At 48.6% G+C, this 26,918-nt stretch overlaps 1 protein-coding gene across 1 annotated transcript in view; it reads right to left on the minus strand.

Moving 5' to 3' along the window:
- The window catches only part of LOC133340437 (plasminogen-like), an 86,082-nt gene extending 69,482 nt beyond the window's left edge, over positions 1-16,600 (minus strand). The window contains exons 1-3 of the mRNA XM_061548663.1: positions 16,443-16,600; positions 14,726-14,872; positions 9,311-9,439 (exon numbers count right to left, since the gene is read on the minus strand). Coding sequence (XP_061404647.1) covers positions 9,311-9,439; positions 14,726-14,872; positions 16,443-16,485 — 319 coding nt within the window. The 5' untranslated portion in view covers positions 16,486-16,600. The remainder of the gene's footprint in view (positions 1-9,310; positions 9,440-14,725; positions 14,873-16,442) is intronic.
- Between the last annotated feature and the right edge of the window lie 10,318 nt (positions 16,601-26,918).

Here is a 26,918-nt window from a genome sequence, read left to right on the forward strand (position 1 = left end):
ATGGAGGCAAAGGTGTGGCAGGGCATGGTGGTGGTGGTGGTGATCCCTATGCCCCTTCACTGTGTTATGCTGGCCACCACAAGCACTCGCTAACAGCAATTTCCCAACAGTGCAATCCTAAGAATAAAAATAAATATGTCCATTCACAGTGACACAACGCTTTTCTGGCTCGTAAAAACAAAAGAAAAACATCAAAAGTGTGATGTTTTTATAAAAAAATATGTTTTTGTAAGAACAACAATTATAAGTAAAGCTTGAGTCAATTAAGATAAGCACGTTAAGGTATTTAATTGCGCTATTAAAAGTTTCCCCGTGTGATTGCTGCGCGTAATTGTGAGATTCATTTTGGCGGGATTTTAAAGCTATAAAGTATAACTCACCTAATGAACGTGGACATTTTAATTCATTTTCAGTTATTTATGACACTTCTTGGAAAATGCATTAATTGATACAATTTCTGATTGAAATATTTCATTATTATCATGGCTGATTGGTTATTCATAATGACTACATTTAGCCTTGTTCCCAAAAAACACACGACTTCAACAACTGCTTCTGCTTGAAAAACGTTTGTCAAAAAACTGAAATAACAAATACATGGCGACACATCCTTAAATAGATACACACTATATAGCAGTATCTGGATTATAAGACCCTGGGGAAAGTAGGACGTGCCCCACACGCGCTCGAAGTCCATAAACTTGTACAAAGCTGGTCTTACACGCACGCCTACCACATCATAAGACGGATCCTCAACTTTTACATAATACAGGAAGACACGATGCATCACAATCCGGAGAATACAGTATAAATGTTAAACTTAAAACATACTATCTTTAAAAAGTTTCCCTTTGGCACTGCCTGTAGTGAGCACTGATCACAGCTTGGGTTCTCTTCTTATTAATCTGCTTGCTACCAACACAAGCCCCGAAATGTAAAGCTATGGGGCATGCGGTTTGATGATAAAATGAAACTCGTAAGTTTACAAATGGGTCACACTCAACACTGCTAATTCTTCACCCTGCTGCCCACACTAACCCCCAACCGAGCCTTGAGAGATAATTATTAATATTTTCAAGAGTTCGAATCCACATAAGTGTTCCAATAGATCCTGCCGGCGTGGTTCTCGCTTATGAGGCTTTGCCGATTTTTTTTTTCTTAAACGAGTCCCTGCGTTTACCCTTCGAGCCGGCAGTACCCGCGCAACTCGGCCCTCGATCATCAAAATGAAAAAAAAACAACAGCAAAAATCTCAACAAAAATACGCGGGGCTTCGGGCGGCAGTGACGCACTGGCGATACAAAAAAAATACGTTCAAATTAAATTGAATTGCGCGAATGTTGAACTCCGTTTCGGTAATTCATATCAAATTGCATTTCATGCAATGGTATGGTTGTGCGGCGATTATAAATTGGAAAAGGGGCCGTTACCGATGCGTGAAGCACCTTGAATCCTACTTTAGGCTTTACTGTTTGAGCCACTTTCTGGTGTACTTTTGACTTGTACCCCCAACGACGTTTCACTCCACATGCTGGGGGCTTATTCAGGCACAGCATGAAGAAGCTTCCTGCGCGTGGATGAAAACGTTGGACATCATACCGAACAACACGCCGTACAACTCGATAATTAAATACTGCTATTATCAAACTCCAGAAGGCGGCAATAGTTATCAAATAAATAAATAAACGGCACAGTTACGGGGGGGAGGGAGGGTAAGCGGTGGCGCAGTGGTTCATGCACTGCGCTACGAAGCCCGAAATCCTGACTACGCTTACCGGTCACGGCTAGCACAAGTGGCAAGTGATATCTGAATGAACGAGTCACGGACCACCCGTTTACCAAACCACACGGACCAACATGCTGAATCGTGCTCAAACAGCCCCTATGGACAGCCAACGGTGTGTGGAGGCCTTCATCCAGCAGTAGATTGACAAAGGGCTGTATATAAAGTGACGGTGAGTATGTACGTGCCTATGTATGCATGCAAGATGAATTGGTGGCATTGTCCAGCTCACACGTAATTGCAGCCGGCAGTTGGAAATGTTGCGACGCACATAGCCCTGGCTTAACCCAGGCGCTCCCGACAAAACGCATTCATCATGCTTGTTTGACACTAGCACCCATGTTTATTTAAAAGTTAAAGCAATAACTGCCACTGCAAGCGCATACGAATTCGAGCTTTCTATGCAAGTTTACACGTTGTCAGAGAAAGTGAAGAACAGAAAACATAATAAACGAGAATTTGGAAAATGCACGTATTTTCATTAGTTACTTTGGAACAACTTAGTGGATTGTTTAAAAATAAATGGCAATTGAAGCAGATAATTCCAGTTCCAGCAAAATTGTGAATTTTCATTTGTATGCGGCTATTAATTCCAAATATTAGTTTTCGTATGGTTAACGTACACATGATCATTAAATAACTGGATTTGTATTAATTTATGATAATTCCCTCAGACCAGATGGCAAAAATGTAATTACCACTTCAATGCAAAATCTCATGTTTGTGTGTATTTATACCGTGTGTGTGTGTATATATTTATAACAATGTGCCTTATTTATCCGAGAAAGCATATTTCAAGGAGGCCAATCACAATATCGCGTATATGGCAAGCAATAGGAAACTGGAGTACGTGGAATAAAAATGCCTCGCATACACAAGGGCGTGAAACTCAAAGTTCATCACAGATTCATTCAAGAATCCACTTCTGCACTGTTATCTTCTGTTATCTTCTGGCCATCCCTCAGCCCAAGTTACCAGCACGTGACATTCCCAAGCAGGTCTCCATACAAGTGTAGAGGAGTAAAATGGGGACGTGACGTCAGGTGTGCCGTTCAGTGCGATGACGTCACGTCTCCTAGGGTACTTAAGGGAGACCCCGTGACGTAAGCGGGGTCACTGTGGGAACAGGTAAAGTAAACAGGGTGAAGAGGGGACCAGGGGTAGAGAGAGGGATCGAATAGGGAGTCTGGGGAGAAGCCGGTGGTAGCCGTAGAGGTGCTTCTCTCTCCGCTCGGTGGAGTCGGCAGAGTCCACGATCCGACACGAGAGAGAGAGACCGGAGCTAGCCGGCAGGGACCCAGATTCAGAGTAGGACCCCTAGCCCCTGGGAGTTGTGTACCTTGCTGTGTAATATTGTAACAGCTTTAATAAACCCTGGCGAAAGCCCTTAACTTACCTCCGTCTCCGAGTGCGTACGTCAGGAACTACTCAACACAAGTGTAGTGCAATGGCGCCGGCTGGTGGACACCAGCGGCAACTGTGGTGGACAGACAGTGCACACACCGGTGAGGGTGTGCACTCTGTGTTGGCAGAGCGGAGGAACTAGGGCAAGGGTCACGGAGGACCCCATCTGGAGGCCCCTGCAACCTGCTGGCGGGTTCGAGAAGGGAGACGCGGTCAGGGCGGGGCCAGGCCGCGCCAGGAGCATAAAAGGAGGTGGAGAGCGGGGGGCTCAGGGCTGCCGGTTCTGGGAGTGGACTCGTCTCGTCGTCGCTGTCATCTCGTCGCCGCCGTCTTCGCTAGACATTGCGCTGCAGGATAGTTGTTGGCTGTCTCAGTCAGTGTTAGACGGCTAGTGTTGTGTACAGGCTCGGCTAAGCGACTGTGAAGAGTGTGTGGACGAGACCGTGAACATTGATAATAAAGAAGGTGCCTCCTACAAACCTTGTCTCCGAATCATTGACACTACACAAGGACTAACCAAGGCTCAGGCCTGTTTAATTTCCGAGATCCAATCAGATCGGGTGCATTGATGATGGTTTGGCCATGAGCGAGTGTGGTATCGCACGCCTGTAATGTAGCACGTTGGGGGCAGGATTGGTGGATCGTACTGAGAACCCATTGTCCGGTCATCCTCGCAGCGACTTTTGGCTCGCCATCGAACAAAGGCGGTGGTCACCGCATCGAGCACTTTCAGATGTGCTTCTGCGGCCGTCTGGAACGCTCTTCCTTCCGATATTAGTAAGCCAGTGGAGCTATGCACTTTTAAATGATCTATATTTAAAAGTCATTTCGTTACAACTGCTTTTTGTGTTTAGTTTGTTGTCCTTTCCCCCCGCACCTCCGATTAGCACGGTTGGCTACGTACGGTGTGAAAGAAGTTCCATATACAGTACATACATACCCAAGTCATCTACCTGCAGGAAGTAGTCAGATGTAGCGCAGTAAGCAGGCTGCCAACCTTTACGTGCAAAGTTTGAGCGTCTTCTCCTACTCTGCGTCGGTCTTCTCAGGGCAATTCACTGTCTCTCCACGTGTAGAAAATACTCGACATCGTTTTTTGGCCGCACAAGTCAATCGAGGCGATCAATACGAAGACGAAGAACTTTTAAGGCTCCGCGAAAACCTTTCTCACGAGATAAAATACATATATATGTTCAGCCCTTTGTCGACCCGCTGCTGGATGAGGGCCTCCCTACGGCGTGCCGGCCACGGGGGTTGTTTTTATGATAGAGTGGCACGCTGCTCAGCGCGAGTTGGTGAAGGGGGCATTGGAGGGGTGGCACAGATATGGCCCATCGCTGACATGAGCGACGCGCTACGATGGAACTCGGGGCGCTGGGTTCACGGCACAGTGCCGCTAACTACAGTGCCACAGCTCGCCATCATCGATCGCACTTGATCAATGACCCACTTTGTAAAGTACGGTCTCGACGTCAGTGCGTCACTGCTGTTTTTTCCCTTCTGCTCTGCATGGTCCATGGCCTGAAACGTCACCTGATTATACATATCTCTGTTATGAGTGCACTGACCACTGCATTACCACTCGCGCCTGGGTAAACACATTTATATGACATATCTGTTCTTGTAATAAATGCACTTCTTGGTAAATAAATGTACACGTAGATATTAACAGCAGTTTAAGTTTAGCCATCACTCTCTGCACTGGCTTCCAGTTTCACACGGTACAACGTTTCGTTTAAGATACACATCTCTCAACCATCTCACCCCAGCCTACCTCAGAGACACATTGTACCCATTTGTCCCCTAAAGGTCTCTAAGATCTGGGAGGGGGGGCCAGGGAGGCGATGGACATCTCCTCCGTGCTTTCCCAGGTCGCGAGAGGTTTCGGTCGATGGGCATGGGCGAGAGAGTCGTTCCCCGCGTAGCCCCCACAATCTGGAACTCTACTCTACGAGATCTCGGCATCTTTGAGTCTGCGTAGTAAAAAAAATTTAACCACGGTCTTTAAACTTATTCATACGCGTCCGTTTATTCAACTATTATTTAATTCAGAAAATAAAGTTTAGCAGTTATTTTAGTACTTTTCATAAATTGGCATCACGAGTTATATTCAAGCCGAGTGTTTTACTGCTTTGAAAAGGCCGATGAAGGGGCGCAATACAAATTTAACCTAATAATAATAATAATTGTATTATCACCACCACCGCCGCCGCTGCCGCAAAAACGAAATATGAACGTGACAGAACCATCTCCTCGGTCGGGTCAAATCGTTGGGACTGCGGCTTGGAATAGGGCGAAGGGCGGGGGTGGTGGGGGGTGGTGTGGAGAGGGGGGGGGGCATGGGGGTCTGCAAAGTGCTGCTTTAGTTGAATGTAGAGGGGGAAACGCTTGGCTCTAATTGAAAGTAATTGGAGCAGCTCGGCTAGAAAGCAATTAAAGCCCTGCCAGCAAAGTGGGTCCATATACGCTGCGCCCGTATATATATTGATGACTCAGCCAACGAGAGCTATTTTAATTTGTGGATCGTTAACTCGGCCGCCTATTCTATTAGACTGCGTTATTAATTGGCCGCATGCGTAGTAATTGCATGAGAGGGTTTTGTTGTTGTTGTTTGTTTCGCACGCAAGAAGGGCTCTACATTGAATTATTGCGAATCCCGGGTCCCAACGAATGTCGACCGCTCAACGCTTTTGAGGTTCCCACTTTGTCAGTGGCGATGCGGTGGTGTCTGGGCAGTCAGGCAGGGTGGTGACGTCAGGCAGGGTGGTATCATCTGGCAGGGTGGCGTCAGGCAGGGTGATGTCAGGCAGGGTGGTGACGTCAGACAGGGTGGCATCAGGCAGGGTGGTGACGTCAGACAGGGTGTGGTGCTGCTGGGTCCGTGCTACACCCCGCCAGTGGGGATCCGCCAGGCACAACATCTCCGGGGCGGGAAGAGGCATGGAAGCCTACGGGGAAGTTCCACACTCGGGCAGCCGCGTCTGCGAAACGCGACATGACCACAGGGATTGCACGTTGACTGACGCGCGGCGTGTGCTCATTATCACGAGCAGGCCGGTGACGTGCACGGGGGGTTACCACGGCCCCTTCGTTGTTCACGCTGACGAGTCGGGCCCCCGAGTGACGAGCGGACGCTTACAGGCCAGCCCTACAACCTCGAAACATCGCCTCGCTCCGTGCCTCTCTCTCTTCTTTTTTCACGATCAGAGGAAACAAGAAGATGCTCGGTGTAGTCGGCACTTTGCTTCGTTCATCATTTCTGGGTTTTTTTCGGTTTTTTTAATGCTTTGCTTCATGTGCCCCCCCCCCCCCCCTGTTTAAATGAAATATTTCACGAAAGATTGCACTCTCTGCTCTCCTCTTTCTTCCAGTGTTCAGAGGCCTGCTCAAGGCGCGGCTCCGGCTGGAGCATGCATACCACACACACGTCGGTGATGTGCACGTCTTCTTCGAACGCTGGGGAGCTGGAACGGCCCCTCTCTGCACCAGCGTGGACGGCACCCTCGTGTTCACCTTCTGAAGCGCTCGCTCGTCACCGTGGCGTGCGCGATGACCACCACCACCACGTGACTTTTCTTTTGTATTGTGCGCGGTGCTTTCAGCACCACAGCGCATGGATTTGTAACGATTTGTAACGTTTGTTTTCTTTGTTTGCTGGTGACTTTGTGTATTTCATATTGAAATCGCCTCCAGTGCTTTTGCTGCTGGCGGCAATTAAAGTTGTTTAAAAGTCAAAGTCTTTCTTCCCCTTCCCCTCTCTCTCTACCCCCTCTCTCTCTACCCCCTCTCTCTCTACCCCCTCTCTACCTCCTCTCTCCCTACTCTCTGTCTATGTTCCCCATCTCATCTCACTCTCGCCATCGCTCGTTTCGCAACACAACGACGCGTAGACGAAGCCAACAAACGAGCAGCGTCTCCGCCGCCGATAAAGCAACACAATTGGGCCTGACTGCGAGCACTAACTTCACCCTCATTAATTCACCGAGTCTGATAATGGCAGTCGTTGGTGCCACGGTGTACATCTATACGCGTCTCCGTGTTAATTAGCTATCGGGATCTTTTGTTACTTGGAATGCGCGTAATGGGTGCGCGTGCGTGCGTGCCTGCGCGTGCACGTGGCAGTGATTAGTGGTTCGCACTCTGCGCTATTCGTCCGAGTTGCCGCTTCAACTCCCGCCCCTCGCTGAGCACTCGAGGGTGTCCGAACGTGACCCGGCCCCCTCCCTTGCGAGTCAACTCAAACCGCAGATGAAAATCTGTATCGGCAGGGTGCAGATGTCACGGTGGGCAAAACTGCCGATGCCGCAAGACGCGTCGCCAACGCTGTCTAAGCCCCTGTGCCAGATACCGCAGCAGCCGCAGCACGGCAAACACACGACCTCCAAGACGTGCCCTTAATGGTATCCTAACTCGTAAACGCGTTGTGAATCATTGTGGGTGATAACCGATGCGGCCACCCGATGCACAAATTGGAACATCCAAGATTCGGCGGCCTGCGAGTGCGGCCACGAATTCCAAACCACCGCTGCAGCTGATGTCTTCGCTCCTTTAAAGGGGGAACGGAGGAGATCCACTCTGCGTCTGAACAGACAATTGAGTGGATAACAAATCTCAAATTACATCTTCAACCAGCTGCTATTAACCTGTACGAAAGACGATGTGCGAGAGCGCATCCTGTATATAAGCAGAGTTTAGTTCCGTGTCTCCGCTCAAATATTTGAGTCCGACTCACTTCATTCGGTACCTGGCTGAGGACCAACCCTGTCAACGCTCGGCACCCGCAAAGCCGAACTTGCCCTGGCCTTTGGGAGCGGTGCGTGCGAATGCCCCACAGCAAACGCCGTGGGAAAATGATCACGCGCGATCGTCTTATTTTTAGAGGCGACCTTGTTCCTGGGACTGTCAAATCTATTTATGCACCTCTGTGGAGCAATTAGCACCTGGCTGTTGCACGCCATTTATTTGTTCTTACATGACCACACGAACGACTTACGGTGTCAAAATGTTGACTCATGCGCCTTACTCAACTGGAGGCATTATGCAATAATGAACAAAATAACTAACTGCGTGGACTGCTTGACTGTTCCTTGGTCTTAGCAGTTCAGTGAACGTGGCATGCTGTGTATGTAGTTGGCCAGTGGAATGTTTCTATTTGCGGTGGTCAAGGATACCATCCGTTACCACCGCTGGATGATACCACACGGCCTTAATAAACGGGCATCGAATTCCCACTTTTTAGAGCCAAGCGGAATTGAAATTGGAGGTGCACGCACACTTAGACATGTGTATCTGAGTGCGTGTGCAGGTATGAACGGGGAGCCGTAGTGTAGCAGTTAGCGCGTTGCACTACGAACCCGGCTACCCGAGTTCGATTCCCGCTCATGGGCAACAACAGTGACGATGATATTATCTGAATCGGTCCTGGGCCTCATATCTCCAGCGTGGTGCTGGACACCCACCCCCTCGTATACCGTGCCGGCTTCATAGGTGCTCGCTCATAGCATATGCCCCAACAGTCTGTTAAAGACTACGAGGGGGATCTTTGCAGGTATGAGTGAATGCGCGTGGCGTGGGGTCACATCGTCTTCATATCCCAATCTCTCCACTGGCTCACGATGCAGTCCAGGATCACCGCCCTTTTTTTACACGATCTTACACGGACTCATTGATGCCTACCTCTCCCCTTTCATCTGCTTCTCCCCTCCATGCATTCTCCTACCTCCCTCCGCCAATCTCACTCGACTGCCATCCATCCACTCTCCTGCATCTACCTTCCATCTCAATCTCAGTCAAGTTTTACCCAGCGGGAGGTCGCTCCTTCTCCTCTGCTGCCCCTGTAGCCCGGAACCTCCTACCTCAACCACCGATGCTGCCAAACTCTCTGCCACTGTTCCGCTTAAGGCTTTACACCTTCCTCCTCACATCTGCCTGTGACTCTCCACTCTTCTCTTTCAAATCAAAGAGACAGCACATTAACGCGCTTTAATTATATGACTCCGTTAAAGTTGTAATGCACACATCCTGCCATGTTGTACAGCATCGCGGGATGCATGTCCGTTGCGTAGACAAAGCATCGAGGTGCTCTGTCAATCGCAATCGTGTAACAATGCAGTGTGAGCGTACCAGATGCGCAGCGCTGCAAGGCGCAGTACTCCCACAAGACGTTGGGATCCTGAGTGATGCACCAGGGTCCATTGGGGTCCGAGTCCGGATTCCTGCAGTAATTGTTCTCCAGACCAGCCTCCGGAAATCCTGGAAGACCAGGGAGCAGTCAATAAAGATGAAGACATGAATCAGGTCGCATTGTACGGGCTGTGCCGTGCGCTGTTCCGCATGATGTCCCACGTTTTCCCCCAGCTCCCATGATACGGAACGAAACGTCCGACATCAAGTCGAACAGCACGCGGTACGAATCTAGATCACATCAGGGAGGTATGCAACACAATTAGTAGTATTGAATTGAGGTCAATCTGTTGAGATCAAAAACCTATTTCTCAAGGGAGTTCTGGGTTAAGAAAGCAATGCATTATGCATGTGATTCAAATTCAAAACAATAAAATCCAGGGCCCCAACATTAAGAGATAAAACGTGATGTGATGCATATTTTAAAGCAGAATTTTGAAGTTCCATTGAGACGCATTTAAAGAATGAGGTTGGATGTCGACACGTGAATCAGAAACGGGGACACCGACAAAGAAGATTTCACAAAATATGAAGAGTGTGCAAATGCGTTTGCATTGAATAAGAGACGGAAATATGAACATTCGGATTAGCGAACGTGTGCACGTTCGGAACCATCATGTTGGCTTCAGTGGAGCGCGTGGGCTGCCCGGGGCAGGGCAAAATCAGAATCAGAAATCAGAATCAGAAATCAGAATCAGAAATGGTTTTATTCGCCATGAAAGTTCGCACAGACAAGGAATTTACTTTGGCCGGGAGGTGCATACATTCAACATTTAGGAATCTTAAATAAGTGGTTTACAAGTCTAACTATACTAAAGGTACAAGTCTAACTAGTACTAAGGAGCTAAAGTATGTAAAAATTTAATAAAATAAAGTCTAAAATATACAATAGCTATAATATACAATATACAATTGCAAAAATGCAAATAGGGTAACATAGTGCAAATATGGCAGGGTGTGATTGTGCAGATATTGTGTTAAAGTCAGTTTGAGCGTTAAAGTCAGTTTGAGCCCCTGGCCTTGTTGAAGAGACCAGCAGTGGATGGGAAGAAACTGTGTTTGTGTCGTGAGGTTTTGGTCCTGATGGACCGCAGCCTTCTGCCGGAGGGGAGTAGCTGGAACAGAGAGTGTCCGGGGTGGGAGGAGTCGGCCACAATCTTCCTCGCCAGCCTCAGGGCGAGGAGAGACTATGGCCCCAGTGGTCGAGACTAGGCGATGGTTTTGTGGGAATCCAAGGAGAGGACACCAACCACAGGCAGAGAAGAAACAACCATCGGCTCGCGTTCAGGCTGCTCCACGAGATCGTTACATCGCGGAGACTGTTGGGCGATGATGACGGTTTGGAAAGGCACGCGTACATCCAGCGGTGGATCGATCAAGGCTGAGAACAACTGTAGACACCACGTCCCTCTGGGACAGTGGTGGTTCTTAACCTGGGGTGCACGCACCCCCTGGCGGTGCGAGATGCCCTTTATGGGGGTAAGAGACATGGCCAGATTTTTTTAGAGGGTAAATCACGGGCACGTAAGTACAACTACTTCGTTTCATCAAACCTATGAATTAATTCACGTTATAAATAGTTTAACGATTGAGAATCAAAGGGTTTCAGGCTGCAGCGAAGGTTAAGAACCACTGCTCTAGGAGCGACTCAAACACGTGGGTCGTGCACCTCCTTTTGAGCGTGATCAGCGTAATTCCGCGAAATATTCCACACTTTTATCGCGAGCCAAACAAAAAAAGACCTGTCTGGGCACCGCCAAAGGCTCTCCTCCTGCTCTTATCCAGCCGCACCGCCTTCATTCTACTGAACAACTCAACGCTGACAACTGTGGAATGGCCCACGTCGGGTTGAGTGTTTCGGTGCGCAGCGAGCCGCAGATGAATGCGCGAAGAAAATGTGGAATGGGTTCCGATTTTCGTTTTACGTGAGAAAGAAATAAAAAAGGAGCTATCGTTATGGCCAAAAAGAATCGCTCGCTGCATGAATTAGGGCCCAGTGCATGGGCAGAGTTCGCGTGGGGGGGGGGGGAAACGGGACACCTTTATTAACTTATTTTCAGTATTTTAAAATAAAAATAAAAATATATATTATATGCATTCGCGATTCCTAATGTTAGGGACAAAGCGAACCCCTATCCCTTCCCTCGCCCCCCCCCCCCAAATATAGAAGTCAACCTCCACCTATGGCCCTGTGTCTTAACTCGAGTAGGTGGGTGAAGTTAGGAGGTAGCTGGTGGTGGATGACGGTCTCGCTCGGGTGCAACGACGCACACATGTTTGAATCCCCCCCCACCCCCCCGCTTCTAAATTAATTATCCATGTTAATATTCGCGGCAGCATGTGGACATTGCATGGTTGGCAAAATGAGATCATTTTACCAAACCTCTTATTGTGAATAATAATGCTGATGCAAATGAGCCGTTTCGAAAGTCTTGTACTTTACGTGGACCATGCATTCTACATGTGCGAATGAGACTACGCGATAAGACAACTGCCGCTTTAACTGTTGTGCCAAGTGACCTAATGCGCACACACATATATGGGTCATCAATACGTACCCTAAAATGTATGACCGACAGCATATATGTGCCATAGATATGCAGAGTATAGGAATGTGCTCTGGATTTACTGGTGGATCAGAAATATCCTAAAGCAAAGCCTAGATACGACATTTTGGACGGCCAGGAACAAATATTTGTACCGGATTGATACAAAACTGCAGGTGACTCCACAGATTTGACATCGCTGATCCGTTTTTTACACCAAAGATGGTGACGTGGCATCCGATTGCATCAGTTTTGCTGGCGTGCAGACACACACACACACATATATAATATAATCCGAAAAATCGAAAAGTATCCAAAATTGTCCTTCGAAAATCTGAATACATAATTTGTTTAAACCCACATTTCATAGAATAAGGATCCACACGAAGCCTTTGTGTGTGGTGCGCTCTCGCCTCCAGCAGCATCACTGAGACAGGCAGTCGGCGGAGGTCACGTCTTAACATCGAGGCCAGGACACTTTGTTTGTTCCGATCCTTACGACGCAAATGCCTTTTGCACGTTCACAAGAGAGCGACGCCGAAGATGCAAACTCAGACGAGCATGCATCCTCTTTGGCAGCGGCGGAACGGCTAATGGGATCGAAGGGCGGTGGCGATGAAGGAGCGGTTGTCATCGGCAGACGGTATATCACCTTACACCTCGATCAAGGACAAGCGGCCCTCTAATCTTGGTCTCGCAAAAGCAAACATTCGTAAGCGCAGCTGTGATGAGGGTGTGAACCCGGGGACCTGCGGAATTGGCGATACATTTGAAACCAGGATATGACTCACTGCTTCCGCCGGCCACCTGTCCCATCACAATTAGTATCAACAAAAAGAGTGACATTCGCAGTCATCGTGAGAGATTACTAGATAGAAAATTCACCGGATTTAATTAAAATTGTTAGGCATAAAGAGTAAGGCATGTATCAATGGGTCAAATGTCATGTTGTTATGATTTAGAGGTTGTACACCTCTTGTGGTAGAATGTTAATTTTACAGCATAGCAATGTGCTGTGCACAGAGGAAATCTCGTAAAATATTACGAGAGATAATTAAAGCAATTGCGATTCCATTGTGGACAAGCTTATAATACGCCTGCGATATACTCCGACTGAGAGAAAGTCATTAATTATGTTGACTCCATCCTCCATTTTCCTAGTCCAGGCTCAAGACCTTAGTCCGCATGCCTATGACTGACTGCCTGCCACTCTCTATAAAGTAAATATGCCCACTATTTCTGTACGGTGGCATCTTGAAATGAGGTCTCATTTAAAACAACCATGTAAAATCCACATTTATTTCCATCACTGTGATCCCTGCCCACACACTCTCTGTGCCGTGTTCCGCAGTTGCGTCCTTCTGACAGATATCTCCTGTTGTTTGGTGAACTTTTTTTTTCTGCAGAATGTGTATGTGATAAGTATATTATAATTAACAGAATAATAGGACTGCAATTGCACCGGTCTAATGCTGGGGGGAAGGTGCGGTGTTTAACCATTCTTCACCGCGCTCTTCAGTGTGCGCGAACATTATTATTTTTTTTACCAGGTAGGGCCCACTGAGCTATATAGCTGTTTTTTACTGGTAGGAACCTCCTGGTTACACCAGCCCACAGGGGATTATTGTGTCCGTCCGTCCGTCGTGAATCCAAAAATGGGAGGGGTGGGGCTGGGTGGAGAGGGGAGGGTGGGGAGGGGCTGGGTGGGGAGGGTGAGGAAGGGCTGGGTGGGGATGGTGAGGCTGGGTGGGGGTGGGAGGGTTGGGCTGGGTGGGGCTGGGTGGGGATGGGCTGGTCACCCCGTGGTGCCCTTATATAACTCAACGTCTAACCTACTCACGCCGGCTTGTGCCCACCCTCACAGCCGGCCATATTTGCGGAATACACCACGCCGCCTTTGACCCTGGCCATTGACCGAGCAACCCAACGTTCCTACCAGCTCCCTCCGCAGGAATGTGTTAATAAGCCACCTGGCCACAAATGATTGCTCAACGAAGTGGCTTAACATTTGGAAATTTGTAGCAGCCTGAAGTCACGAAAGCTTTAAATCGAAATCAGATTGTAAATGTCGTGGCTTTGCTCTCCAACGCACCGGTGTGCTGTACTAGTAACGATTTGGCACGTTCTGTTTCCGTGACAATCCTTACTAATTGGCAGTGGGGGGGTGGTGGCGGGTTTAACGACACATTTATATATTTACGCGATCTAACCCAAAAAAAACTGTATTATGGACGTACATACATGCATGTTCTCTGTTTGGTTCACGCAAGAACTGGCGACAACAACACAAGCAGCATTAGCAACAGCGACTGGCAACGGAAAGTGAGCTGCTCAAAATCCAGTGCCCTCCCAGGATGTGGAGCGAAACGTCGGACAGCGTGCTAAACAACACGCCGTGCAATTCACAGTTGATTTTTCGAGGTCAGTTCGCGTGAGTGGAAATTTGTGTCATACACCCTCCTCCACCCGACACGGACAATTTATAGAGTTGTCACGTGAACCAACGTTGCCAATGTATTGCTGTGTCAACAACCTCATGTGTTGGAGAAAATTCGACAGCATTTTAGCAATTGCGTATGGAAGTCTTCGCTGGCAGTTGACAGCAAGCAGCATCGTGCAGTTGCCAATGTCGTAAACAAAAATACCCAGCAGTCATCGGCCTTTGCTCATGTGGTTCGCGAAAGCCTTCTTGTTAAACACGCGGTTCAACACAAAAAAAACCCGCATAGCCATACATCGCCAGTGCGACAGGCATCGGCAGAAGCCCCAAGCACGTGGGGGTTGGGGGAGATGAACGTCGGGAAGATACCTTCTGGTGTGTACGCGTGCAGGTGCGGGGTTTTGCTGGCCCAGGTCTGGCACTGGTGGCCCGATGCAGTCAACGTCTGGAGTCCCCGGTATCCGGTCCCAGAGCCGGTGTAGCAGTGGTCCACCCACTGCACGGTCTGTGTGCTGACTGCAAAGACAAAGACACCGCGTAATAGCCTTAATGGACACAGGTCGTGTTTGCCTCTCGCATCAAGCGCTGTTAGCGAGTAGCACCTATGGAAGGCCGGCACGGCACACGAGGGGGGTGGGTGGCCAGAACCACTCCCGACCGCCTTTGTCTCCCCAGTGGCGATGCTTACACACCGCACCAGGTACTCATTTGAGGCTGAGTCGACCTCGGGTAGGCCCAGGACCGGTTCAGATAATCGTCACTATTGGTGGCCGTCAGCGGGAATCCAACTCGGTTCGCTGGGTTCGTAGCGCAGTGCGCGAACCGCTGCACTACCCTTCCTGACACGTGTTCACTCCACACACACGCACACAACACGAGTGTGCACAGACACAAAGATTTCCCGTTAGAGCCATACAGACTGCTGGAAGCGTGCACTTATTAAGGCAGGAACAGTGCATGATGGGTTGGTGTGCCCAGCACTGCGCCCGGACACCTTTGTATCCCATAATAGTTTTTTTACCCTTTTATCTGGCAACAAAACTGACACCTTTTTTTTTACAAGGAATCATGTTTGCATTGACCACAATACCTGCGGTCGGAATGCAAACAAAAAACACAACTCTGATAATGTATGCACTGTCCTTGAAATTGATTAGTCCACACCCGAGACAGCTTTTCTTAGAGCCTCGTCTCACATGGTGTTGGACCAGATGACGCCAAAAGGCGCACAACTCAAAGACAATGCACCATCTTTGTATCCCTCGAAAATTTACACAATCGTGCCAGGAACGAGTACTCATTTACGGCTGAATTAACCTCGTGCGCAGACACAAGATCGATTGAGATACCACTGCCTACTCATGTAAGCCGTGGTCAGAAATCGAACTCAGGTAGCCTAGGTTCGCAGCTCCGCGCGCTAACGACGGCTACAGAACTGCGCCACCACTCGACACGTCTAAGCCGAGCTCGAGTTTGCTTTTTTTACGGAGTAAAAATTAAATGAGACTTCACGGAGCATTTCCGACAAGTGGGAGGATTAAATAATGCACATACCCCCGGTGTTAAATTGATGTTCCTATAAAGTTATAATTTCCCAAGGGGGGATATCTACGTGTAAGTACGATAAGCGCACATCCTTTGCTCTGTATGAACGCATCGTGGCATACGCGTACGGCTACAATAGTTTGGCAATCAAGCCGTTAATCCAGTAACATCTTGGTGAGTCCCAAGACTCTTTTCAAGGGGGATCCTGTATCGACATGTTTGGGAAGTAAGTATTCATGAGCATTTGGCTTCCATGTGGAAGGTCACCGGACAACCCGGAGAAAACCCCATTCACGCACACGAGGGGGTGACACTGCGCACATCTGACAGCCTCGCACCGACGACACAGGGCACCCATGCGCTCGACCCCCAACTTTGCTTCCCAGCTCCGATCTCACGATCCGAGGAGATCGGCCCGCGTGCTGTTGCCACGTGTGTCGTGGAGATAACGTCAGGAACTGAGGTTCAAACGCTACCAGACGCCACTCCACGCCGCTGCGTAACGCACTTGACACACCGGTGTGCTGGACGTGAAACTCACCAGAGCAAAATTCAGCTAAGAGAAGTAACGCCAGAAGTTTCATGGTTCCACGTAGCGTCCGATGTCTCAGCAAGAGCCACCTTTTACTCGGTCAGACAGACGAGTGAGCGACTGTGTGTGATATCACACGTGTAAGAGATGTGTGTGTGTGTGTGGAAATATATATATGCCTACACCTGCACACACGCGCGCGCGCATGAACACACACACCACCTTGTCTCAGCCCCGCCTACAGGTGCCAAGTTTAAACGATCCGTCATAGACGCCTTGACCTTTAAGGTGAAGGGCAAGGACTGCGTACACACAACATCAGGGCAGTGCGTGCGGGCGAGGGTTTCATGAATGTGAACCCGGCTCTCACTTTATTGCGGGGGGAGGGGGTTAGAAAACACACAACAGAGCTAAGAGATTAATAGCATTCACAAAGAATGCTATTTTTTGTATTTTTACAGATGGACATCGGAGATGGGTAGAACACGCGGTTAAAACGTCGGGTCACCGCTCGCCAACGCGTACCGCGCGTGTTGCCGATGTCACGCGCAGAGAGAAATATCAAACACAAATATCCCGTGGGTGACGGACGAGTGTCAATTGTCTAACACGGTGCGTAACTGATCAGATGCAGTTTGCAACCGGTCGCAACGACTGCTCTTTCGGCCATAGGGATGTGGAACTTCCACCAGTGGCTCAGAACAACTAAGCCAGACGAGCATGGACGTGGTAATTCGCGGCAGTAACCATTCATCATCATCACCACCACCACCACCTCGCGGCGATTCGATTCGATGGTCGTGATTCATCGGCAAGAGTCCATGCAAGCTATTGTATATATATGTTCTTCATATACAAATTGTTTGATAAATCGTGGTGAATGCAGTGGCCTCTAGCGGCTGCCGGAGTCACGTGAGTCCGTACAACATACCAATCTAACAGTATCGATTTTGTTTTGTTACACGCAGCGATTACAAGGCTTAATAAACGATATTAATTAATCAATTATGCCACGCATCGTTGCGCGTGCGAATGTGAAAACATTCCCACGTAACTGTCAGGGAACGGAGGTGCGTGGTGGATAGCACACTGCACTGTCAACCTGGCGAGCTGAGTTCGAGTCCCAGCCGCGGCTAACAACAACGGTGTCTGACCCTCGGCACCATCCTTCACCAGACCCACCGACCAGAATAACCGACAAAGGCGTGCGGAACAATTCAGCTCATCCAGCAGTGGATGAACACGTCGCTGAACCGTATCCATGATTTCATGCCTAGCGCGAGCATCTACTGCGCATCCTGTGGTTGTACTGGGAGAATGGGTAGTTATTTAAACATTCCAGAAAGAGTGTAAAATGCCGTATTAAAATATCAGCTCGTGTTTGCCTTTCGCATAAAACACCCACCTCGCCCCTCCTCCCCTCCCCTTCATAATGACGTGCACGCGGCTTAATTGAACCTCTTGTGAGGCACGGATGGAGCCTATGCGTGCTTCACAGCCAAACAAAAAGCGTATTAATAAATGATTGCTTACATTACGCCATACACTTACACTGCGCGTGGCGCGTGCACACGCATGCATAATGCATGCTTGGCTATTGCCTACATGCATGCATAAAACATGCTCGGACGAACGCATTAATATATGCGTTCAAACTGGCAGGCACGACACGCTGGCGTTATGCTGCTTGCTGCCTCTGCGATTGTGCGATTTCTTTTTTGTTTGCAGGGATGGAAATACATCGCTAGCTGGGATGCTGCCGTTCGTGTAATGGTTAACGCGCTGTTTCTTGAAATCCAAATGTCGCCTCTTTGTTTCTTGAATCCCTCTGCCACCTCGATCCTATGCTGAGCTTCTTTCGCACCGTACGTAAGCCAACCGTGCCAATCGGAGGTGCGGGGGAAGGACAACAAACTAGACAGAAGAAGCAGTTCTAAAGAAATGCAATTTTCAATCTAGAATTCTAGGTGGTTTAAACAATGCGTAGCTCCGGTGACTTCCTAATATCGGATGGAAGAGCGTTCCAGACGGCCGCACAAGCGCATATGAATGCGCGCGATGCGGTGACCGTTTTTGTTCGATGTCCAGCCAAAAGCCGCTCCTGCGAGGATGACCGGAGTGTCGCGTGATGATGGCGTATGCTCGTTGACGAAATCAACAAGGTATTGTGGTTCATTTGTGGCAAGCACTTTGGGTGCAATGAGCGCGACCTCGTAATGTTTTCGTTCGCCAACCGGAAGCCACTGCAGCTCGGCGAGCAAGGGACGGACACGAACAGATCTTGCAGCACCCGTCACGACACGAGCACAGTTGAATTGTAGGTCGCGAGATGATGGAGTCAAGTTTGGGTACTCCCACCGGATTCAAGACAGCTGTCCCAGGGTGGAATAAGTAGGCCGAACAAAAGTGACATGTAGCACGGCTTTCTAGAGATCCCTCCAGTGGAGGCCTTTCCACCAGCAGTGGTTTGAGAGAGCACTTTCAGGGCTGCGCCTTGACCAAAGGTCACTCTGGCAAGCGACACTTACTCTGGTCTCGTGAGTTCGCGCCTGGTTAAACAAATTAAGGTGAAAGACGACTTCCTTTACTTTCCAAACACTGTCGGTCAAAGTCGCGTTGATGCCATTTCAGTCAAGGTGATCAACAGCCACACCTGCCGTGATCCAGTGCTTGAAGGGGCGATTCGTTCGTGAATCACACACATTTGCTAAGCTCACGAAAACCCCGCGTGTTGCGAGGTGGCCGGAAGATGGCAGTACAGCAAGCGGGGTCGGTGAAATCCATCTGTGTGGAGGTTTGAGAGTTGTCCCCTCGTGTTGGTGGGTGGGTCGGGTAGGTAGACAGTGGGTTGATCCACTTACTCTGCCTCCTGCAAGAAGCCAAAAAAAACCATGATCGTCAATGAAATTGGCCAAACTTCGCAAGCAATGCAGGACCCTCATGAAAAGGAGCTTTAAGGCTCAGCGAGGCTTTGCTGAGTCAACGAAGAACATTACTATTAGGATGAGGCTCAGAGCACGATGCGTTAAAAAGTTTTCTCGTAATATTTATTTTTAAAAATCGTCGTTCAAACTTCACAGCGGAATTCAGCGGACTCTAGAATATGGAGTTTTTTTTATTAGCCACGTTTACAGTTTTGATTGGAAGCAGCTTAATAAAGTGTTTCGCTTAATCAACAGGATCGTAATTTATTCTGCTGATTACATCGGCTCCGTCTCATTGACTTTTATGCTTGCCTGGTAGGAATCACGAGAGAGTCTGAAACGATCACAATCAGCAGCGCCCGGTGAACCCAGACTTTCCCCAAAACTCACCGCGGATCACCACGACCCCTCTCACCTGCACCCGAGTTTCAGCTCAAATAGAAAATTAAGTGGTGAGACGCTGCACGCAATCCGATGAATTACGACTCTATCTTAATTCGAATCGGCGTTGTGTATACATTTTAGCCACCACCATCATCATCATCAGGCGTGTGCATCGTGTGGCGTCTTAATTTTGTGTTTGAACGCAGAGGAGACGTGACCGTGGTGGCTTAATGAGGACTGAAGTTTGGAAAGCCTGAAATGTCGCCGGGGTTTCATTGCACACTCGATATTTTCCGGAACGCTGCTGCTGCTGCTGCTATGGGCTGGCTTGGAGTGAGAACGATCGGCGTAAGGCACTACCACTCGAGTACACGGTACGCCCGTGTATAATAATCCTGTGGAATTGTACCCTATCTTCTTCCCTAAGTGGGTGGTTTACCATAGGGTCATCTATTCACGCACGTGATTTGCCCACCATCGCACACAATATCACAACATCGCGAGGACAACAACAACAAAGAAGCCCTGAAGAGGACAATTCCAGCACATCCATACCCGGTTGTGCATTTGCTTTGTGGCACGAGAACGTCAAGATGTATTTGTACCAGGTAAGACCCACCGAGCTACGTAGGTCTTTTTTGCAGAAACGACCTGGTCACAAATGATAGCTGGAAGAAGTGGCTGACCATCGTGTGGACATTCATAGCAGCCAAAAAAATACTCGAAACACGTGATGTTGATTTTTAAATGTGGGGAGGGAAAACCGGAGGACCCAGAGAAAAAAAAATCCACGCGAACCACGCGGAGAGAGACATTCAAACTCCAAATATACAGCATGTGTCAGGGTCGGGAACGAACCCATGATCCTCCTGCATACCAGGCGAGCGAATGCACATCTCGGCACCACGGCAGAGGCAAAGCCATACCAGCGAGTGACGCCCGCTCTCGTGAGCGCACTCCCGACTCCTCAATCTCCCATTGTAGAGATGAGCGCGAGAGATGAAGCTTCAATTAGTAGCTCATTACGCATAATGAAATGATTCTTTGTACAATAACGGGTGAGGCATAAGCCTCAAATATAAGGTCATGTCTGGCCATTCCGTAGGATGAGACCGGAGAGCGAGGGGGAGAGAGAGAGAGAAAAACATGCCCTCTCGTGATTAATGTGTTTCGCGCTTGAATTAAATATGAGCTATCTTAAATTAATTCGTCTTGCCTGGGTATTCTTGGCTGCGTTGGTACGTATGGCTAGGCACGCGTGTGTACGTTGTGTGCACAGGGCCGGATTAAGGCACGAGGCTTGAGGGGCTGCAAGCCCAGGGGCTTCTGCCAGCCGGATGGCCTCCAGAGATGAAGTGAAAAAGTTATTTCGTTGGTGAATGCTGAATTTGATTTGTTGTTAGCCTTGCAAAAAATACATTGTATTTTTATTTAATTTTTTTTCCTTTTGAAAATATTACTGGGGGCCTCACAGTACCTGTAGCCCATAGGCCAACACAATCTTAATCCGCCCCTGTGTGTGCGTGTGGAGAGTGTGTGCGTGTAGTGCATGTGGAAAGTGTGTGCGTGTGTGCGTGTGTGCATGTCGAGAGTGTGCGCGTGTGTGTGTGGAGTGTAGCGGTTAGCGCGTTGCGCTACGAACTCGGCTACCAGAGTTGGATTCCCGCTCACGGCCAACACGAGTGACGATTTTCTGAACCGGTCCTGGGCCTCCCCTAGGTCGACTCAGCCTCAAATGAGTACCTGGTGCGGTGTGTGAACATTCTCACTGGGGAGACAAAGGCGGCCGGGCGTGGTGCTGGCCACCCACCCTCTCGTGTGCCGTACCGGCCTTCATATATGCTCGCGAACAGCACTTGCCCCTACAGTCTATTAAGGCTACACGGGGGATCTTTGTTTATGTTTTGTTTTGGAGTTAGGTGAGCGATGGTGCCATGGGTTAGCGCGGCGCGCTCCGAAACCGGCGACCTTAATTCCTGTAGTCCTGAGCCTCCCCTAGGTCGACTCAGCCTGAAATGATTCCTAACGCAGTGTGTAAAACATCACCACTGTGCACAGAAAAGCGTCACAGGCGTTGTTGCTGACCACTCAGCCCCTCGTGCCGTCGTGCCGGCTCTCAAAGTGCTCGCGGACGGCACTTGCCCCAACACTCAGTTGACGTCTAAACGGGAGATATCTCTCTCGTTGGAATCTATGTGAAGTGTCTAGGACCTGAGTTTGAGTCCCGTGGACTTCCCCTCGGTAGATTGAGGCTTAAATAAGTACCCGGCTCTGTGTGTAAACGTACAAGGGGTTGGGAGACAAAAGCGGCGGTGGCGTGGTGCTGCTCACGTGACCTCCTAGTGCGCCGAAACGTTTCTGCTAACAGCACGTGCCCCCGACAATCTACATGCCCATAGTGGGGGGGGGGGGGGGGTGGGCATCTTTTTTAAATTATTTATATTAAGTTCACTTGCTTGCTTGCTTGCGCGCTTACGACCGTGCAAATCTTTCGGTCGTTTTTTAACCCACTTCCCGTGATCCAATCGAGCTGACATTTTGCACACAGACTCGTTGTGCGTGACAATTTCTTTTCGTGAAAATGTTTTCCCAAAATTTTACACTTTTTAAGTAATTTTTTTTTATATTTAATTACCAATTGCTTCATGGTGGCAGGCAATCATCTGACCCATAGGTGGCAGCCATCTCAAGCCAGAGGACGAGAGGACTCTAGCCGCCACGCATATTAAGGATTTATAGTGAAAAACTTTGTTTTTACGGGTTAATTTTTTCTTTGTCTGTGTAGTGTGCGGGGTGGTGATGGTATTGGGACATGCACTGCTGTACGCAGTAATCTTCTTGGTTCTTTCGGTAAAGTCACGTAGAAGGGAAATAATAAAATAATAAAAATAAAACATAATAAAATACAATTCACACGACGTTTCGGCCACAACGCTGTCTTTCTGACAGACCTGGTCTTCACCTGAGGACGGTTGCTTGCGTTGTGGCCTAAACGTCGTGAGAATTTTATTTTATTATGTTTTATTTTTATTATTTTATTATTTCCCTTTTACGTGACTTTACCGAAAGAACCAAAAAGATTAATCCCTGCAGTCACGAAAGCTGTAAATCGACATTTAATACGCAGTAATCATCACTGCCACCTACCTAGGTTCGATTTCGGCACAACACTAAAGTCGGCGACTGAACATGTCCCCCGCCCCTTTTTCGACTCGACCTTGAAACGACAGCGTGACCTGTTGAGTAATCATCGCCAATGGGAAGACAAAGGCGTCTGGGCGTGGGTTTTTATCTGTTACGGCCACACCAACCTAGGGCGCCAGTTCCAGCTTGCGTAAGAGTCACGCTCACTGCACTTGTTCCAATCGTCTTGAGCAGTGTTCCAATCGTCTAGAGCAGTGTTCCAATCGTCTAGAGCAGTGTTCCAATCGTCTAGAGCAGTGTTCAAATCGTCTAGAGCAGTGTTCCAATCGTCTAGAGCAGTGTTCCAATCGTCTAGAGCAGTGTTCCAATCGTCTAGAGCAGTGTTCCAATCGTCTAGAGCAGTGTTCCAATCGTCTAGAGCAGTGTTCAAATCGTCTAGAGCAGTGTTCCAATCGTCTAGAGCAGTGTTCCAATCGTCTAGTGCAGTGTTCCAATCGTCTAGAGCAGTGTTCCAATCGTCTAGAGCAGTGTTCCAATCGTCTAGAGCAGTGTTCCAATCGTCTAGAGCAGTGTTCCAATCGTCTAGAGCAGTGTTCCAATCGTCTAGAGCAGTGTTCCAATCGTCTAGAGCAGTGTTCAAATCGTCTAGAGCAGTGTTCCAATCGTCTAGAGCAGTGTTCCAATCGTCTAAAGCAGTGTTCCAATCGTCTAGAGCAGTGTTCCAATCGTCTAGTGTAGTGTTCCAATCGTCTAGAGCAGTGTTCCAATCGTCTAGTGTAGTGTTCCAATCGTCTAAAGCAGTGTTCCAATCGTCTAGAGCAGTGTTCCAATCGTCTAGAGCAGTGTTCCAATCGTCTAGTGTAGTGTTCCAATCGTCTAGTGTAGTGTTCCAATCGTCTAGAGCAGTGTTCCAATCGTCTAGAGCAGTGTTCTAATCGTCTAAAGCAGTGTTCCAATCGTCTAGAGCAGTGTTCCAATCGTCTAGAGCAGTGTTCCAATCGTCTAGTGTAGTGTTCCAATCGTCTAGAGCAGTGTTCCAATCGTCTAGTGTAGTGTTCCTATCGTCTAGAGCAGTGTTCCAATCGTCTAGAGCAGTGTTCCAATCGTCTAAAGCAGTGTTCCAATCGTCTAAAGCAGTGTTCCAATCGTCTAGAGCAGTGTTCCAATCGTCTAGAGCAGTGTTCCAATCGTCTAGTGTAGTGTTCCAATCGTCTAGTGTAGTGTTCCAATCGTCTAGTGTAGTGTTCCAATCGTCTAGAGCAGTGTTCCAATCGTCTAGAGCAGTGTTCCAATCGTCTAGTGTAGTGTTCCAATCGTCTAGAGCAGTGTTCCAATCGTCTAGTGTAGTGTTCCAATCGTCTAGAGCAGTGTTCCAATCGTCTAGAGCAGTGTTCCAATCGTCTAGAGCAGTGTTCCAATCGTCTAGAGCAGTATTCCAATCGTCTAAAGCAGTGTTCCAATCGTCTAAAGCAGTGTTCCAATCGTCTAGAGCAGTGTTCCAATCGTCTAGAGCAGTGTTCCAATCGTCTAAAGCAGTGTTCCAATCGTCTAAAGCAGTGTTACAATCGTCTAAAGCAGTGTTCCAATCGTCTAGAGCAGTGTTCCAATCGTCTAGAGCAGTGTTCCAATCGTCTAGAGCAGTGTTCCAATCGTCTAGAGCAGTGTTCCAATCGTCTAAAGCAGTGTTCCAATCGTCTAGAGCAGTGTTCCAATCGTCTAGAGCAGTGTTCCAATCGTCTAAAGCAGTGTTCCAATCGTCTAAAGCAGTGTTCCAATCGTCTAGAGCAGTGTTCCAATCGTCTAAAGCAGTGTTCCAATCGTCTAGAGCAGTGTTCCAGTGGTCTAGTGTAGTGTTCAAATCGTCTAGAGCAGTGTTCCAATCGTCTAGTGTAGTGTTCCAATCGTCTAGAGCAGTGTTCCAATCGTCTAGAGCAGTGTTCCAATCGTCTAAAGCAGTGTTCCAATCGTCTAGTGTAGTGTTCCAATCGTCTAGTGTAGTGTTCCAATCGTCTAGAGCAGTGTTCCAATCGTCTAGAGCAGTGTTCCAATCGTCTAAAGCAGTGTTCCAATCGTCTAGAGCAGTGTTCCAATCGTCTAGTGTAGTGTTCAAATCGTCTAGAGCAGTGTTCCAATCGTCTAAAGCAGTGTTCCAATCGTCTAGAGCAGTGTTCCAATCGTCTAGTGTAGTGTTCCAATCGTCTAGAGCAGTGTTCCAATCGTCTAAAGCAGTGTTCCAATCGTCTAAAGCAGTGTTCCAATCGTCTAGAGCAGTGTTCAAATCGTCTAGTGTAGTGTTCCAATCGTCTAGAGCAGTGTTCCAATCGTCTAAAGCAGTGTTCCAATCGTCTAAAGCAGTGTTCCAATCGTCTTGAGCAGTGTTCCAATCGTCTAGAGCAGTGTTCCAATCGTCTTGAGCAGTGTTCCAATCGTCTAGAGCAGTGTTCCAATCGTCTAGAGCAGTGTTCCAATCGTCTAAAGCAGTGTTCCAATCGTCTAGAGCAGTGTTCCAATCGTCTAGAGCAGTGTTCCAATCGTCTAGTGTAGTGTTCCAATCGTCTAAAGCAGTGTTCCAATCGTCTAGAGCAGTGTTCCAATCGTCTAGAGCAGTGTTCCAATCGTCTAGAGCAGTGTTCCAGTCGTCTAGTGTAGTGTTCCTATCGTCTAGAGCAGTGTTCCAATCGTCTAGTGTAGTGTTCCAATCGTCTAGAGCAGCGTTCTTCACTAATTTTCAGGGGGGGGGGGGGGGGGGGGGGGTAGACTTTCGCCGACGAGACATCGTCAGTGTGTGAGTGCCGCCACACATTTGAGACCATTGCGGGTTTGACAGCGGCACGACGATGATGCTGCGTGGCGTTTTCACTTCTTTGGGCATTGTCGAAGGGGGGGGGGGGGCGCACTAAGGGCCCGCACTAAGGGCCAGCAGCGGCCTCAACAGTGGCCCGCGGGGCTTGCAATGAAAGAACATCGCTCTACATTGTCTTGCATCGCGCACCGTTGCGACGCAATACGCCTGAGCCAGTGTGTGCGCGTGCGTGTGTCTTTGTGCGCATCTGAGCGTGCCTATGTGTATGTGAATATATGTGTTGACATGCTCTGTGTGACCAGGGTACTTTGTCAACACCGGCCTGGGCTTTGCTCTCGGTCCCCACCCCCACTTCCCCCTCTCTCAACGTTTTCCATCTAATTCACCCGTCCACGCACCCGTGTCGCCATCCATCTCTCGCCGCTCCAACCCCATCCGCTGCCTTGAATAACATTGTCCCCGCATCTCGTCGTATCGATATGCAGAAGAAGCCAATTAGATGGTTGATGAATGAGCACAACCTCTGTTCCGTAGCGTAACAGCCCTTGAGTCAACACAGCCCTTGTGTCAACTCCACTGCTGGATGTGGGGCCGTTCTCACGCCATGCGAGTCGTAGGGGAACGGGGGGTGTTGTTTCATCATACTTCACCACGCTGGTCAGTAGCAGGGAGGCACAGCCGTGTGAGCAAAGTGCAGCCCACTGCGTAGCTCCACAGCAGCCGACAATAACCTGCGATTCATGGTGATGGCCCACCCAGACGCTATCCAGGTACTATCCAGGCTCAAACTTTGCTTAGCTTCTCAGATCTAACGATGGTCCTGCGAATTTCTGGCGATTTGGTATGGGTGAGCCCCGCGTTTAGACTGATGTCCTGGTGATTTTCTGAAAACGCACATAATAGGTGCGGTGAATGTTGGATTCCCTTAGCCCCTGATACACGTGGGTAGCATCCGATGCTCTTCAATTCGTCTACAACGAACGCATTGGACTCACCAGACCCCCCTCCAGCCACTGACGGCCTACATTCGTGACGAAAAAATATTATTATTTGTATCTAATTAGTTGTTATTATTTGTTATTAACTCCTAATAATTGAATGATGAAAAAAAAATTGATTAAAAAATATTTTTATTAGATTTTAAAAATCGAATGTTAAAAAAATCTTTAAAAAAATTGTCACGATGATGATTGGGTTTTTTTAAATAATTTTTTTTTTTGTCACGAATGT

The sequence above is a fragment of the Lethenteron reissneri genome, chromosome 9 (genome assembly GCF_015708825.2).
Source record: "Lethenteron reissneri isolate LAM-NWPU_2019-01 chromosome 9, ASM1570882v1, whole genome shotgun sequence".
NCBI classification, from domain to species: domain Eukaryota; kingdom Metazoa; phylum Chordata; class Hyperoartia; order Petromyzontiformes; family Petromyzontidae; genus Lethenteron; species Lethenteron reissneri.